This window comes from Peromyscus californicus, unplaced genomic scaffold, assembly GCF_007827085.1.
Source record: "Peromyscus californicus insignis strain IS unplaced genomic scaffold, ASM782708v3 Scaffold_11__1_contigs__length_118956290, whole genome shotgun sequence".
In the NCBI taxonomy this organism is placed as follows: domain Eukaryota; kingdom Metazoa; phylum Chordata; class Mammalia; order Rodentia; family Cricetidae; genus Peromyscus; species Peromyscus californicus.
The window spans coordinates 90,742,848-90,759,864 of record NW_026294402.1 but is presented as its reverse complement, the minus strand read 5'-3'; the positions used below and the strand labels follow the sequence as shown (position 1 = coordinate 90,759,864).

At 48.3% G+C, this 17,017-nt stretch overlaps 1 protein-coding gene across 1 annotated transcript in view; it reads left to right on the top strand.

Moving 5' to 3' along the window:
* LOC128097175 (uncharacterized) overlaps positions 1–17,017 on the top strand; it is a 35,426-nt gene that overhangs the window by 7,468 nt on the left and 10,941 nt on the right. The window contains exons 4-7 of the mRNA XM_052717472.1: positions 2,817–2,965; positions 4,615–4,755; positions 5,886–6,031; positions 11,434–11,529. Coding sequence (XP_052573432.1) covers positions 2,817–2,965; positions 4,615–4,755; positions 5,886–6,031; positions 11,434–11,529 — 532 coding nt within the window. The remainder of the gene's footprint in view (positions 1–2,816; positions 2,966–4,614; positions 4,756–5,885; positions 6,032–11,433; positions 11,530–17,017) is intronic.

The window sequence follows — 17,017 nt, the reverse complement described above, 5'->3', positions numbered from 1 at the left end:
AGTCCGATCTTTTTTGTTTGGTTGGTTGTTTTTGGTTTTTGTGGGTTTTGTTTTTGCTTGTTTGTTTTTGAGACAGGGTTTATCAGTGTAGCCTTGGCTATCCTGGAGCTCTGTAGACCAGGCTGACCTTGAACTCAGAGATCCTCTAGCCTCTGCCTCCTGAATGCTGGGATTAAAGGCATGTGCCACCACCACCTGGGGTTGGGGATTTAGCTCAGTGGTAGAGCGCTTGCCTAGCAAGCGCAAGGCCCTGGGTTTGGTCCTTAGCTCTGAAAAAAAAAAAAAAAAAAGGAAAATGACAGAACTAATATCCATAAACCCACCTCCCAGTTGTAATATACCCCTTTTAGATTAATTTTTTAAAAGATTTACTTATGTAACTTTATGTGTATGAATGTTTCACCCACAGGCATGTATGTGCTCCACATGCATCCCTGTCAGATCCCCTGGAACTGGGGTTACAGGAGGTTGTGAGCTGCCGTGTGGGTGCTGGGAACTGAGCCTGTGTCCTCTGCAAGAGCAACAAGTGCTTTTAACCCCTCTACCATCTCTCCATCCCCATAATATACTCTTTTAAATGAATAACATGGACAAATACGGACCAATGTGACACAAAGCTTCAGTTCCTCTCTGCCCCGCCTACTTCCTAAAGGTGGTGCCTGCCTAAGGGACATGTGTCTCCACCGTGCACACACTAACGCTTTTAGCAATATGCATGCATGTTGTCTACATAAGTATGATGTTGTAAATCAGACTTTCACTCACATTATGTTGTTAAGAATCACCTATGTTCAGTAATTTTAACCGTTATTCTGTTACATATACAATGATAGATTAATCTCTTTTAGAAATTGAGCTTCCCTTATTGCAAGTAAGAAGAACTCCACTTCTGGAAAAGTCAGATCAGATAATCAAGACCAGCTCTTTGGCTGAGAACTAGCTAAGCTAAACACACAGTTGCATATGCATGCATGCATACTCATACATGATTCAAAGGAGGGTAGAGGTGTGTGTGTGTGGGGGGTGTCCCTGGAATATTTAATTTAAAAGACGGTAGTTGAGAAACTTAGAAACATCATCAAGAAACTAAGCTGGGTGTGGTGGTGCACACCTTTAATTCCAGCACTTGGGAGGCGGAGGCAGGAGGATCTCCGTGAGTTCCAGGCCAGCCTGTTTACATACCAAGTTCCAGACCACCCAGGGCTACGTAGTGAGATCCTGTCCCAACAAAGCAAAACAAAACACACAGAGAAAGAAGTTGAAAAGCTTGCTGTTGGGCCTTCTCTTTTAGACTTCCCTTCCCCTTCAGCAGCAGCGCCCCCTGAAACCTGGAGACAGTGCGGGCAGTGAGACCAGAGGGGCTGAGGCCATGGAGGACCAAAGTGACCAGGAAGCAGTGCTGGGTGATGGAGCAGGACTTGGAACTCAAATAAAAGAGATAGTTTGCGGGAGGGAGGAAGGATGTTGTTTGCTTTTCGTGGTGTTTCAGCACACCAATAGTAACCCTAACTAGGACACAGGGCTGGAAGCCCTGGGTTTTTGTCTGCCCTTTGTGCAGCCAGCTCAGCTCATGCTAGCTAGTGGCGGGGGCGGGGGGGGGGGGGGGGGGGGGGGGGGGGCGGGGTGTCTCACATCATGCAGAGCAGTACCGGCCCTGTGGCTACGGCTCAACTTTTCAACCTCAGCCAAGGGATCATTTGAAATCCTAGATCTGACCAATATGTCATTACCCCAAAAGGCCCTTAGCCTTCCAAATCCACACAAACCCTCCAAGGCTTCTGTTCTGTGCTGGTTGGAATCGCTGAAAGGTGGCCTCGTGCCAGCCCCACGACTGGAGGTTTTAAATGTTCTTTCCTTTCAGGCAGGGATTTAACCATCACTGGTATCCTTGGTTACCACAAAAATGAGCTGTCTGTGGACCTCTCCACTATGGAGCGAATGCTGCCCACTCCAGCAGCAGCTTCCTCATTAAGAAACCAACATCTCACTTGCTGCTTAACCTTAATGACCCAACCTCACACCCTAGAACCTACCGAAAGAAGGGAGGAGAGAACCAACTCCAACACACACATTAATAAATTTAAAAAAAAAAATTCTTTTGACAAATCCAGGCCTGGCAGGATGGCTCAGTGGGATGAAGGCACATGCTGAGCAAGCCCGAGTTCCAGCCCCAGAACCTAGGCAAAAATGAAAAGAGAGAATCAACTCCACAATGGTATTTTCTGACCTCCACATCCATGCCACAGCAGGCATGCATCCCTCCCCCACAGAATAGTAATAAATGTTTAAAAATCGACATCTGCCATAGTCTGCAGAGGCTGTCAGTATCCTAGGCTGTGTGTGGCTGAGGTAACAGCTACTTCTGGAGGCCGAAGCCTAAAACTGAGGCGTCAGCAAGGTTTTCTTCCTGTGTCCTCACAGGGTCCTCTTCTTGTGAGGACACTAGTCGAATCAAGTTAGGGTTCATCCCAAGATCTCTTCAGAACACAGGCACCTGGCTCCATGATACAGCCTCCCGAGATTCTGGGTTAGTACTTCGGTATGTGAGTGGGGGAGAACTATCCAAGTATTATTTAGCCCGTAACACATGCAGTATATCTCATCACAGGGCTTCATGTTTCTCATGTGATTCTGCAATGAATCATTGCTTTAAGAAGGAAAACTCCTCTATTTTCATGCTACAATTTATGCTACAAGATGTAGAAAATCATCTTGGAGGCAAATATGTTGAGGTCATTCATAGGCTTGACTTGGGGACCTATGAAAACTCAAGAGCACAGTCGTTGTCCTGATGAAAGTATTTTTTCATCTTCTAGGCTTTGTTTCTGGAGTCCAAGGGGCACACCACTTGCCCAGTTACCACCCTGGAGATCATTAATTGCAAGATGGACCTGTGGTCCCTGGGACGACTTGGGAAAGCTTTGCAGTTCAGCAGTTTGCAGTTGCTGGTCCTTGATTACTGCAAGTAAGGCTGAATGCGGGGCTCTGGCAGGCTGGAGGAAGTAGGGGGAGGGGAGGACCACACACCCAAGTTCCTGTGCCTCATCAAGACAAGAGAATCTTCTAGCCCTCCCTCTGTGCCCAAGTAAACATTAGTGTCCCCATTTGTTCTTTCAACAAATGTTTGTTGAAGGTGAGCTTCTGCATGACATACTGCTGGGTGCTAAGGAAGATGTAAATAAAGGAAGATATAATATATTTATATCTATATTTATATTTATTAAAAGATATATATAATAAAGGAATGTGCTTGTGAGTCACTTTGAGAGCTAAATATTGTGAATGAAGGAGCCCAGTTATAACAGGAAGGATGAGAGGCTGGACTTCCTTACAGACTCCTGCTGCTGCTGCGTCTTCCTAGGCTCTGCCCACCACTGCCAGCTCCATCATCATGCCCGAATCATCATGCCCAAATCATCATGCCCATCTCTGTTCTACCTCAGCATTTGGAACCTCTTCTCCATGCGCTCCCTTGAAAGGATGCTTCACATCAATCATTCTTTGCTCTCTTTGCCCTGAAATCTGACTTCAGATCCCCTTCCCCGCTTACAAGATCCCCTTTGTTTCAGGGTCAACTCTGCACTATCCCTCAGCCAGCCGTGGCCTGAGAAACTAAGATCAGTAGAAACACTTCTAGCTGGCCCGGGAAAGACTCTGAAGTTAGCCTTGTGGCCTGTTGGTGGGAGCACAGCACAGGTCCTTGAGCCCACAGATCTCCAGAGAGACCAGGAATGTTAAGCACTCAGGATTGTCTTTCCAATGGGAAACATGGAAAACCTCTTCTTCCATCCTGAAAGCTGGGATTTGAAAGTAATTAATAGCCTGGTGATGTGTGTTATCTGTTGGGTCAGGCCATGTCAGGTTCACACAACCAGGGCTGGAGGTGGCTAGTAATCTAAATGACCCGTACAGTCAGGGCTCCCCCAAGCTCTCACAATCAGGACTGCAGATACTTAATAGTTTAAGTGGCCCTTACATTATCTGTATAGCCAGAGACTCCCCTAAGCTCCCATGACCAGGACCAGGTGGCTAACAGCCCAAATGACCTCTACACTATCTGTATGACCAAGACTGGGCCAGACCCTTCCCTGGGTCCTTAAGCTAGTACAGGTAGTCTATCTCTAGAAGCCATCTTCTTGGAAGAAATGACATGTACCCTGAGCTGAGTGTCAATGTAATTATACTTCCTTGTGCACCAGGGATTGTGTTACACCAGGAAACTTTTTCCCAAATTATATTGTGTTTAAATGTGCTGGGAATAAACTGCCTGGCATCAGGCTCCGCAAAATCTTGATCCAGGTTGACAAGTCAATCTGAACTGAGTTTTCTTTTCTTTTCTTCTTTCTTTTTGGTTTTTCAAGACAGAGTTTCTCTGTGTAGCCCTGGCTGTCCTGAAACTCACTCTGTAGACCAGGCTGGCTTCAAACTCATAGATCCACCTGCCTCTGCCTCCCAAGTGCTGGGATTAAAGTCGGGCACCCACCACCGCCAGGCTCTAAACCAAGTTTTCATTCACACCTCTTCATGGTTTATTTCCCTTCCGTGACCAGCTGCCGCGTTCCCCTCGGCCTGTGATACAGTTTAAAAGCCATGGGGTTTGTTCTGTCCTTTCAGGTTTGGAAATGAAGAACTCGAGAGTATCTTCTCGGGCCTGGAGACCAACCAAAGGCTCCAAGGCCTCAGTCTGCGCTACTGTGGCCTGGGGCCTCAGAGTGGCCCGAGGCTGGGCTCTGTCATCAGCCAGAGTGCCATCTGGTGAGCTGCCCCCCCACACACACAATGCCCCCCCTACCCTTGCTGGCCTTGTCTCTGTTTTGACTCATTGCACAATGCATCCTGGTGGCTACTTTTGCTTTTTCACTCCCTGTTTCCCTTCCTCTTCCCTTCTCCCCTTCCTCCTTCCCTTCTCCCCTTCCTCCTTCCTTTCTTTCCTCCCTTCCTGCCTCTTTCTCTCTCCTTTTTTTTTTTTTGTATACATGTTCGTGTAGGGTGCACACATGCATGTGGAGGTCAGAGGTCAGCTTCATCACATGTCATTCCTCAGTGCTCTCACCTTGTTTTTGAATTGGGGTCTCTCACTGGCTTGAAGCTCACCAAACAGGCTGAATGCCAGAGGGCTCCGGGGATGCACCTATCTCCCCACTTCCACCTCTGGGATTACAAGCATGTCTCCATGCCCTGGGCTGTTGTTGTTTTCCAGACTTCATTAGAAATTTATCTCTTTTTTTATTTTGTTTGTATGGTGTATGTGTACACACACGCACATTTGGAGGTCGGAGGAGTACAGCAAATGTATTCCTCTGTCACTCTCTATTTCTTGAGACAAGGTCTCTGACTGAACAGCAAACTTGCCATTTCAGCTAGACTGGCCAGTCAAGTCCCAGGGACCCAACTGTCTCTACCCCGCAGTGCTGGGCTCACAAGGATTTGTGGGTATGCCTGGCTTTGACAGGAGTTCTGGGAATTTGAACTTGGGTCCTCTCGGTTTCACAGCAAGTGCTTTACCCACCAGCCATCTCCACGGCCCAGTGCCCAGTGTTTCTCTATGGGTTCTAGAGACTGAACAGAGGTCCTCATGGGCTTGGCAAGCACTTTACTTAATAGGCTACTTCCCCAGCACCCCCTCCCCTTTTTTTCTTACCCTTAGGAGAAAAAGCCTTTAGTGAACTCTGAGAACCAAGGGCATCTGCTGAGGGCATGGTCTGTGGCGCTGGCATAGCCAGCTTTTTTGTGACATGATGTAGCTCATGTTTACTCTAATTATCCATTGACTATGTTATGTCAGTCATTTATGACCAGTTATGCTCTGTCAGACAAAGATCTTAAATTCAAAGTTGCAGTGGACCTGACAGCCAATGGACAATGTTTTCCACCCTCTTCCCCAGCGAGCTGCACCTGGATGGAAATTATTTGCAGTGTTCTGGGACTCTGGCCCTCCTCAGACCCATAGCAGAATATGCAGAGATGCAGGGGAAGGACCAGCCCACCTCGGCATCACCACACACTGGAAATCCCTCTCTGCTTCCCCAAGGTGAGCACTGGGCACCACTTCTAGGCTGCCCCATTGGTTCCTGAGGGAAGACTCTGCTTTGTAAGCAGGGGGCCTCCTGAGTGCTCACTGGAGACCTTCTGGAGTGTGTGGGAGGCAGAATAATGTGGTACCCCACACACACATGCGCACACCTCAACAAGGTGTCTCTGTCCTGACCTTCAGCACCTGTGAATATGTTCACATGACAGATGTCAGATCAGGAGCCTGAGGTGGAGCTATTCTCCTGGACTAGCCTGGAGGGTCAAGTATAATCACAATGACCTTTGTAAGAGGCAGGCAGGAGGTAGAAGATGTGACAGTGAGTAGAAACTGAGGCACAAGTGATCTGAGCTGGAATGTGGGTGATCTCTGGAAAAACCAAAGAAACATTTCCCCAGAACCTTCAGAGGCCCTAGCCTGAAGATGTCCTCACAGGCATTTGTAGGATCCATTTCAGACTTCCGACTTCCAGAACAGTAAAGTAAAAAGCTTTTATCGCCTCAAGTCACACTCCTCTCCCTCAATCACCCACCCTCAGCTCCCATCCCCACCCCCTCCCTCACTCTGCACCCTCACCCCTGCCACCACATCTATTTCCTTCAGTTTTGTGAAACAGAGACTTGCTATATAGTCCCGGGCTATCTGGAACTCACCATGTAGCTCAGGCTGGCCTCAGATGTGTGCTCATTCTCCTGGCTCTACCTTGTGCGTGCGTGAGCCACCACTTCCAGACTCTAAGCTTGTCTTCTGTTAAACCACTCAACTGATGCTCATCAGAGCAGTGACTGGAAACTAACATGCCATGTTAATCAGAATCACTGGGTTAGGAAAAGCAGTTCAAACAGGGTTAAAGAATATCTATGTGTGATACACATACCCGGGCCCCTGGGTACAGCTATCTACAGAGATGGCAAGTTCAGGGACTAAACCACGGCAGAGGAGTCCTTGAGTTTGCCACCTGGACCTCTTGGGTCCCCAGACCTACGTCTTAGTCCAGGCTCTATGGCCCAGGTCATGATGACCTATGATGGACAGGACTCATCACACAGTACCTGTGGGGAGGCAGAGTACTATGCCAGGATTATGTGATTCATAGAGAGAACATGTCCTCGGCCAGACAGCAGACAGACAGATGCAGGACAGATAAACCACCTCCATTTACTCCCCTTTAAGTGGCTTTTCATTTAAGTGAATCCTAAGGATGCATATTTATGGTACATTTAAAGCTGACTGCTTTTAATAATGGATTGTCTGTATCGAATGGCTAATAACACAGACAGGGGTATGCCTGTGTGTGACTCTGACCATAATTTTCAGGTTCTTCAACTGCAAAACGAACATTACGATAATTACCTTCCATGTTTGGGAAGGGCTGAGTGGCATGTTCTTGAGGGATATCAATCACCCTCGCCATTACAGCAGGTGGACGGTTTCCTAGAAGCCAATCTTCCGTCACGGTGGGACACTCAGTGGCTCTGTTTTCTGGGGAGGAAAGTGGGGATGAGGAGTTGAGCAAAGGTGGCTTTGGGGGAGCGGAATGAATGCTAAGAACCTGTAACTGACAGTGGCTGTCACCTGCTTAGGGACTTCCATGGCATCAGAATCACCCAGGGCACCTGTCGGGCTGGGTAATTCAACCAAGCCTTTTTGGTGCACGGAAGAAACCAGGAAACACTGCTTTACCACCTCTGCACTGCTTCTACATTCTTGTAAAGAGCCCCAGCCACCTGACGAGTCCTGTACTGCAGCTGTGGGCTCAAAATGCTAAGTGACCCTGCGGAGTGACCCTGCGTGGGGACTTGTGTTCTAAGGGCTGTAAACGTAAAAGCCATGTCTTGAGGGTTTGGCATGTGGCAGACGGGCAGGAGTGAGAGGTGGAGAGGGGAAAGAATGCCCCGGATGTGAGGTAGAGGTGTGGGGGTCCCGACTCCAGTTGTCTCGAGTAGTTTCTCTTAGGGGGAAACACACACACACACACACACACACACACACACACACACACACACACACACGGACACACACACACACGGACACACACACACACACACACATGGACACACACACATACACAGACACGGACACTAAATAAATAAATAAAATGTGATTTTAAGAAGAAAAGCTATACGTGGTGGTGCATGCCTTTAATCCTAGTACCTAGTTTATATAATGAGTTCCAGGCCAGTCAGGGCTACATCTTTTTAAATAAATAAATCTCTACATACACCCACAACAATAGCAAAAAGTAACTTTAAAAAATCAGATAAAAATTCTGGAATTGTTTTGCCAAAGGCAAAAAATAGATAGATAGATAGATAGATAGATAGATAGATAGATAGATAGATAGATAGATAGATAAAAACCAGAGCTGGCGGCAGAGAGTGCCTGCCACTGCGGTTCCCCAGGCAGCTCAGGATGGCCTGGGAATGCAGCACACACCGTGTTCAGAACGGCTGGGCTCAGGCACAGGGGCATCCTGCTGCCCAGAGCACCAAGTTTATTTTCTTAGTTGTTACAAAATGGAAACATAATCTTTTTCTTGGGAAGTGGAGGGTTCCAGACAAGGTTTCTCCATGTAGCCCTGGCTGTCCTGGACTCACTTTGTAGACCAGGCTGGCCTCGAACTCACAGAGATCTGCCTGTCTCTGCCTCCTGAGTGCTGAGATTAAAGGCATGCACCACGCCTTCGGCTAGAACTATAATACAACTCTTTTTTTTTTCACTTTATATGCATTGGTGTTTACCTACATGTGTGTCTGTATGAGGGTGTCAGATCCCCTGAATCTGGAGTTACAGATAGGGTGAGCTGCCATGTGGGTGCTGGGAATTGAACTCAGGACCTCTGGAAGATCAGCCAGTGCTCTTAACTTCTGAGCCATCTCTCCAGCCACCCCCCTTCATAATCTTAATAACTATTCACCTTCCTTTCTTCATTGTGTTCATGTATGTGCATGTACAAGCCCCAATATGTCCCCGGTACTCCTAGATGTTTGGGATACACTAGTACATGAAACAGAACTGGGGGAGCACTTGTTCTCAAGCCTGGTGACCCCAGTTTAATGCCCAGGACCTACATGGCGGAAGGAGAAAACCAACTCTCAAATGTTGTCCTCTGAGTCTACCATGTACATACCTACACACACACACACACACACACACACACACACACACACACACACACACACACACACACTACCTACCTAAATAAATAAGTAAAGAAAACAAAGCACTCTGCCCTTAAGGGGGAGTCTGAGAACACTGTATGTTTGTGCACAGGTATGCATGCATATAGATGGTATCAACTTTTAAAAGATGAAATAAATATATAGATTCTATATTTTGATAGAAAGAGACAACTAGGGGCTGGGGAGATGGCTCAGTGAGCATCTCGCTGTGCAAGCAAGTATAAGGACCTGAGTTGGGCCAGGTAGTGCACGCCTTTAATCCCAGCACTCCGGAGGCAGAGCCAGGCGGATCTCTGTGAGTTCGAGGCCAGCCTGGTCTACAGAGCGAGATCCAGGACAGACACCAAAACTACACAGAGAAACCCTGTCTCAAAAAGAACAAACAAACAAACAAACGAAAGGACCTGAGTTGGATCCTTAACACTCATGTAGAAGCCAGGCATGATAGTGTACACTATAACCCCATGGTTGTGCAGGTGGAGGCAATTTGGATCCCGGGGCTTTCTGGCCAGCCTGTCTAGCTGAAACGGTAAGACACATGTTCAGTGAGAAACCCTATCTCAAAAAACAAAGAAGAGTGATAGAGAAAGATAGCTAATGCCAACTTCTGCCTCCATACGTGCACACATAAGTGAGCGTATCTGCACACCCATTCCTACACATACACACACACACACACACACACACACACACACACACACACACACACACAGAAAGAGACACAGACAGACAGACAGAATTTTTAAGTAATAATTGATGTGGAAACAAGAAAAGGAGTGTGGTTTAGGAGTGTAGAGTCTGAGAGGAAGGAGGATTGAGCAGGATTATAAATAGAGAATCGAGTACTTGCTGGCCTTCTCTGAGTATAGGGTGGGTACTTGGTGTGTGTCTGTGTGTGAGTGCCTGTTTATATATGCTCGTGTCTGAACGTGCAGTTGCTAGAGTAGGCCATCTCTTCCTCTACTCTTCTCTGCCTTACTCCTGGAAGAAAGGATCTCAATGAAGGGGGCTGAGGGAACACCCAAGGCCGAGGGTCTTCGTGCCAGGATCATCAGGCCCTGTGTACACCACAGGGGCAGGAGGTGAAGGAACACAGAGCTCAGACGAACAGGGATGAGTGTGACAAGAGCCTCCATCTGTGTGGCACAGGGAGGAGGAGACATGCCGGGGACCTGCTGTCCTAAGCAAGAGCCATCTTCCCAAGGGAGGCTAGGGTTAGAGTAGGGAGTAGAGTGGAGTAGGGTAGCAGGAGGGTCAGATTCTGCATTGCAGAGTCCAATTGCATGGGTGGGTGGGGGGTTTGCAGAGACTCGGGAAGAAGGACCTGGCATGGTTCTGGAGTGGTACCGTGTGTGTGTGTGTGTGTGTGTGTGTGTGTGTGTGTGTGTGTGTGTGTGTGTGTGTATGATGCTGGGGATCGAACCCGGGTCTCAAACATGCTAGACAAGCACTCTACAGACTAAGCTACATCGCTAGCCTCAACATTGATACCACACCTACACAGATTTTTTTGGCTCTTGTTGTTGTTGTTTTTTAGTGGGGAGGGGTGTTCAAGACAGGGTTTTTCTGTGTATCCCTGGAACTCAGCGATTCACCTGCCTCTGCCTCCCTCGCCTGTGGGGTTTAAAGGCATGTGCCACCACAGCCCAGCTCCTATACAGTTCTTCTTCTTTTTTTTTTTTTTTTAACAATCTTTTTTTGGAGTGGGGTGGGGGGTGTTTCGAGACAGTTTCTCTGTGTAGCTTTGCGCCTTTCCTGGAACTCCCTCTATAGACCAGGATGGCCTCGAACTCACAGAGATCCGCCCGCCTCTGCCTCCCGAGTGCTGAGATTAAGGGCGCCACCACCGCCAGGCCCTATACAGTTTTTAACGCATGCCAACAAAGTGTACTCCTCCCAGACTGTTCTGAGTAACCCCAGGAACGTGGAGCCACAGTTAGAGAAAGCTGCTGTACACGAGGGAGGCGACAGCAGGGGCAGGGTAACCTGGGAGCCCTGCTTGGCTCTGCTGAGTTGCAGGTTAACCCCTAGCCTTGCAGCAGGGAAACACAAAGGACAGACTGGAGTGATTCTGACGGTGTTTGGCTAACTCTCTCCCAAGAGAAATACACTTGCACAAAGCATCTATTAAATGAAGGCAGCCAGTCACCAACACCGAAGTGTGCCCCAGACGATTTCCTTGACTCTGACCCTGCACCTTTTTTTTGTTTTTTAAACCAGTGTGCCGGGGAGGAAGCTCAACTCTGAGCCAGATTGCAAAATCTTCTGAAGATGTAACGGTGCAAAGGACCTCACAGAGGAAAAGGGAGAAAAGAGGTATTTTGGTTGTCGTTTCACTTATTCCTTCCACTCCCTTCACCTTCTAACTCATTCCCTGGTGCATAATTATCCCCAACAAAGACTTAAAATCAAATGTGGAAAAAGAAGATGCAATGTCTTGTGACCTCAGACAAGCCACCCATGAACAGTTTCACCACGTCTGCCAGAGAAATTCATCATGGGCACCGTCAACATTCCAGAAGAGCATGGTTTGGAACAATTCTTCCAGGAGCTGCCAGCAAGGCCTCAGAATTCGGGTTAGAACCAGAGTTAGAACCAGGGTGAGCGTGAAGGGGCTTTGAGAGAGATGGGGAGGGGCAGAAATAGAGAGACAGGGAGGGGGAAGGGGAGGAAGGGAGGAGGGGGAGGGAGACAGAGAAAAACAGAACTCTGAGTAGGATTTGCTACCCCAGGAGCCTTCCAAACACTAAGTTCACAGTGTCCTTGCAGCCCCAGCCCCGGCTCCTGGCACTCCTGCCCTGCCTGGCTCTCAGCATCCCACATGCCAAGGGCACACTTGGCACCACAGGATCCCCTCCAAGTGTTAACACACTCGAGTTCTAAGGACGCAGTGCAGAATTAGGGCTGGGTGTGTCATGAAACAGCCTCTGGGAAGCTCCTCATGGTGCGGCCTGAGTCTGTGCTGCTGTGTTCTGGGCACTCAGTGGTTTATACTTGGCCTTTGTGGGAAAGACAACCAGTTGTTTAGTGGAACCTAATCCCCGTGGGCTCTTTCTCCTTCAGTTTGAATCTGTTCTTGTGTGGTCTTTTTTCTGCCCTTGAATTATCTTTGAATCTTCTCTGTGAACACTGCTGCATTAGAAAACTACAAACTCTTGTGGTCCAAAAGCCACATGAAAATGTAAAGCAGGGTGCAAGCCCCTCATCTCACTGACTGGGGGACAGAAGGAGGATGATAAGGAGTTATAGGTTATCCTCAGCTGCAAAGCCAAGTTTGAGGCAAACCTGGGCTATATGAGACCCTGGGGAAGAGGGTGAACCGTGGGGATATAAAGCAAGGAAGCATGTCAGGCCCTGCTGTGCTGTCTGCCATGGATGTAGTTTTCCCATTGGGCAGTTGTCATAGAGAAGGCAGTCAACGTTTCCAAGTCTAAAGAAGTGGCCTTTGGTGTGTTCTCTGGACCAGCAGAAGGGCATTCTTCTCCAGAGCTGGGCTTAGAGACAAAGCTTTGAGGACAAACTGACCCAGGGTGGGAATAAGAGAGAACTTGGACGAGGAAGGACGTAAGCAGAAAAGACCTTCCCAATACCATCCAGGAACCCAAAAGTTTGGCCAAGACAGGAGAATGCAGGAGGCTGGCCCTCCTGAGGGAATGGATCACATTAAGAGTCTTACAAGCAAAAACAAAGGCTTGGATTTGACCCAGGAGACAACTGGAGCCATTAGTCTCCTCAGCCTGAACTCAATGGAACAATTTCATCTAATATATAAATGTGTATATATATATATATATATATATATATATATATATATATATATATATATACATATATTTGTATTTTCAGTGAAAACAAAACTTCAAAATACCTCCCCAAAGGCAGGGCGTGATGGCACATGTCTCATGAGGCAGAGGGGGATGGAGCTATAAGAGTTCAAGGTCAGTCTGGTCTGTATAGAGAGTCGTAGGCTAGCCAGGGCTACAGAGTGGCTACATCTAAAAAGAAGACTTTCCCTTCCCATATTGGACAACTGCTTAACTGTCATAGGGAGTTAGGGGAGAGAGTCCAGTCTTTGGTAGGACTCCACCTGTCTCAAAGCAAGGGGCTAAGATGAGCTGCTTTGTGCCAGGCTCTTGGGTGAGGAGGCCAGATGGTTTCTATTTGGTCCTAATTGGAAACAGCCAAAATATTTTCATGCACACCCCTTGGTGGACAGGAGGCTTTTGGCCTGATGCTTGGAAAGCCATCCCCACAGTACCTTCTGAGGCCAAACCCCGCTCAGAAGCCTAACCTCTCCCCTCACTCTCCTCTCATTTGGAGTCCTAAGAATATATACAGTGATAAATGTATCAAAATGAGACAAACCGACACAGGGTGGCCATCGATAGTTTGATGGCGGAGCGCAGTATTCTGTGTGGCTGCCTGCCGTTGAACACACGTGTGTCCTGGCCATTCTGCGTTGGTGCACCTCTGAACACACAGAATCATTAAACCAGCGCCGTTCGACACCCCAGTCCTCAGAGGCCCCCTGAGAGCTTGGGCGCCATCCTGCAGGGCTCTGAGGAAAGGCTGAGGTCCCCGGTGGGGCCGAGGCTGCTAGTTCAGGGAAGTCACAGAGGACCGCTTCTGCAGACTTGAAAACACTGACCGCCTTCCTTGGTTTCTTTTGCTCAGTGAAGAAGGCAAGAGAGCAGCGTGGGGCTCCTCGACGCCTCTACTGTGCCCTGGGAACCTCAGAACAAGTGGGCCAGGCCCATCCTGCTGGGCTGCTCAGGTTCATCCAGCCTCGGTGGAGCCAGCTCTGAGACCCAGGCTCCGCCTACCACAAGGGTACAAGAGTTTAGAGGCTGGTCAGCCATCAAGCAGATGACATCCATCTTTTCCACAGCCCAGTCACAAACTGTTCAGCAGCAGAAGATGGTAAAGGCTAGGAGTCACCAAATGGTCCCTAGGAGTAGCCACCTGAGGATAACATGGTTCCCCTGAGCCATTCTGCTGGTCCTGCCTTGTCACCTCAAGGCCCCCCAAATTCCCAGAAGACACATTGGGGAGCAAGGAGTGCCTTGTCTGGGCCTATTCTTTTCCTAGCTGTAGCTACACAGTGTACCAGTCCCCAGGGCTGTTTTCGTTCTGGAGGATTTAGGAGGAGAAAGGTCAATGTGTGACTTAGACAGATGAACAGGGTCAATGTCCAATCCTAAAATGGTCCTTCCAGGATCTGAGTGAGATCCGAACTTGACTACAGTAGCAAGCTGTCGTGTTCAGTTCTCCAAATAAGGCACTGTTGTTCATATCACAGCCACAGCCCACAGAAATACCAGGGGCAGTAAGGAATGCAAGAGCCCAGTTCAAGAGTCAAGATGTAATCTTCAAACGCTGTATTAATTCAAAAACAGGAAGTTACCACTTACAGTCCTGAAGTCCTTGTACTCATGATTTCATCCTGGGGTGAGAGCAGGACACAGAATGGAAACCTCTACAGAAAGGTGCCAGGACGCCCAGTGTGAATCAGCCAACACTCACCACATTTTGCTTTCTAGAGTCCCACCATCAAACAGATGAAGTTTCTGTTCACTTTCATAAAACTGGGTGGTACATGGGAAATCGCACATGTCTGTTGTCAATGGGAAGATGTTATATTTAAACAACATTAAAAGAATCCTACCACAAGGAAGAGCTCTCAGCAGGCCTGGTATCTACAGATAAGCATGGCAGGCCCTGGTGACTACAGAATTGTGGTGCCACTCCTGGACCCAAAGGAGATCACAAGGTGAGAGAGAGGATGGAGCTGTCTGGGAGGACGCTGGTGCCATGAATATTTACACTTGACCTTTGGGATCTGGCCCACAGAGAGCGCTCAGGGGAAGGAGAGCCAAGTGTTACAGCGGGAAAGAGGCCATTCTAAGCAGAGTGGCCCTTGTGCCCCCCCCATGAGAAATAGCTCAGAGGATGAGGAGGCTATTGTGGTCAACCCTGGGGAGAGTGGCATGGGGGAGGCCAGTGGCCCCTAACCAAAAGTGATGACCATCAAGCTGCAGCAGTCCCATCACTTTGACAAAATACCCGCGGGAAGCAATTAACGGAGGAAGGGCGCATTCTGACTCACAGTTTCGGAGAGCTCACAGTCCATCCTGGTGGAAAGCACACAGTGGCAGGAGTGTGTGGCAGAGCTTCACACACAGCGGCCAGATGGGGAGCAGAGGCCACGGCCGGAACCAGAAAGTGGGAATAGCACTCAAAGCCAGCTTCTAGTGGCATATGATTGCCAACTTCCCAAAACAGCACCTCCAGCTGGAAGTCACGTGTTTAAACACATGCACCTAGGAGCATTTCGCATTCAGACAATGACATGGAGGCTTGATGGCTTTAAGTATTTGCTTGTTTGTTTCGAGTTTTAGGGATTTTGTTTTGTTTGGGTTTTGTCGTTTATTTGCTTCCTTTGTTGTTTGTTTGGTTGGTTGATTGGTGTTTGGTTTTTGAGACAATGTCTTTAGTATCCCAGGAGAGCCTTGAACTCACTAGTAACTGAGATGGCCTTGAACTCCTGGTTCTCCTGCCTCCACTTCCTGAATGCTGACATGATGGTTTCAAAGTGACAGTGGAACTGAGCTGTTGACCTTGGGCAGTTCTCCAAGATACAGAGAATGAACTGTCTGGAAGATGGGAACTCATTCGGCTGAGTGGACCTGGGTCCATCTGCAGAGTGGCTTCCAGGCTACGTGTGCCAATGTCAGAAATATACATCTGACCTTTTGGTAGGCGGACACCTTGTTAGTAAGTTACCAGGTTACTTGCGTGCAGTGTTTAGGGGAACTCAGGGAACCCAGAAAAGACACTGGGAAGCAAGGCACCACTATTTGCCATGCACTATGGTCCTCGACATGGGACATTGAAATTGCTTCCCAGCCGCCCCTCACAATGATACTGGGAGACAGGATCATGCCCTCTCTTTTACAATGAGGTTCATAGATGTTAAGAAACTTTGTAGGAGCCACAGGACATTCTCAAGAGAGGTTTGAAACCCAGGTGTTCTGTGCATTTCTTGTACCACCCCCCCTCTCAAGCACCACGGGGCATGGCTACTCCAAAGTCAGGGTCTCAGCAACAGAGATGTGCGTGCAGACAGCTATTGTTAGCGAACCTGTTTATTTTATTCTTTGTATGCATTTTGTCTGTGCTCCATGTGCATGCCTGGTGCCTGCAGAGGCTAGAAAAAAGAGTATTGGATCCCCTGGAGTTGGAACTGTAGACTTGGTGCTGAAAATGGAACCCAGGTCCTCTGGAAGAACAGCTAGTGCTCTTAACTGCTGAGCCATCTCTTCACCCTACACCTTGCTTAGTTTTAAAGCAATAAAAATAAGATTAAGTAAAAATAGATTAGAGTGAATCCAGCTGGAGCAGATAAAGTATGACCAGGGGGTGAGTATGTCCGCATCTGCATTCCAAGGAGTTTGTTTTCCACCCAGAGAGAGGAGCTTGGTGTTGCTTTGGCTAAAGCCCCAGAGCAGGACCGCTACCCTGAGTGGTAGCTGTCTTCCTGACTTCTTTGAGAGTTCCTGAAGCTCATGAGAGGTCCACATGTCAATCTGGTCCATTTGTTGTGGGCAAAGATGGTGTTTTCATTACTCCTTGATGCCAGATTTGGAGCAGTTGAGATAGTTTTCCCATGGGGATGCAAGCTATGTCCAGTCAATCACAGGCCGAGCAGGCTCCCTCTCCACAGGCACACATTTACACCGAGCTGATAGATACATCAGGGTGCTGAGTGCCTGGCAGTGGCTCTCCTTATGAAGTTGTACATCTG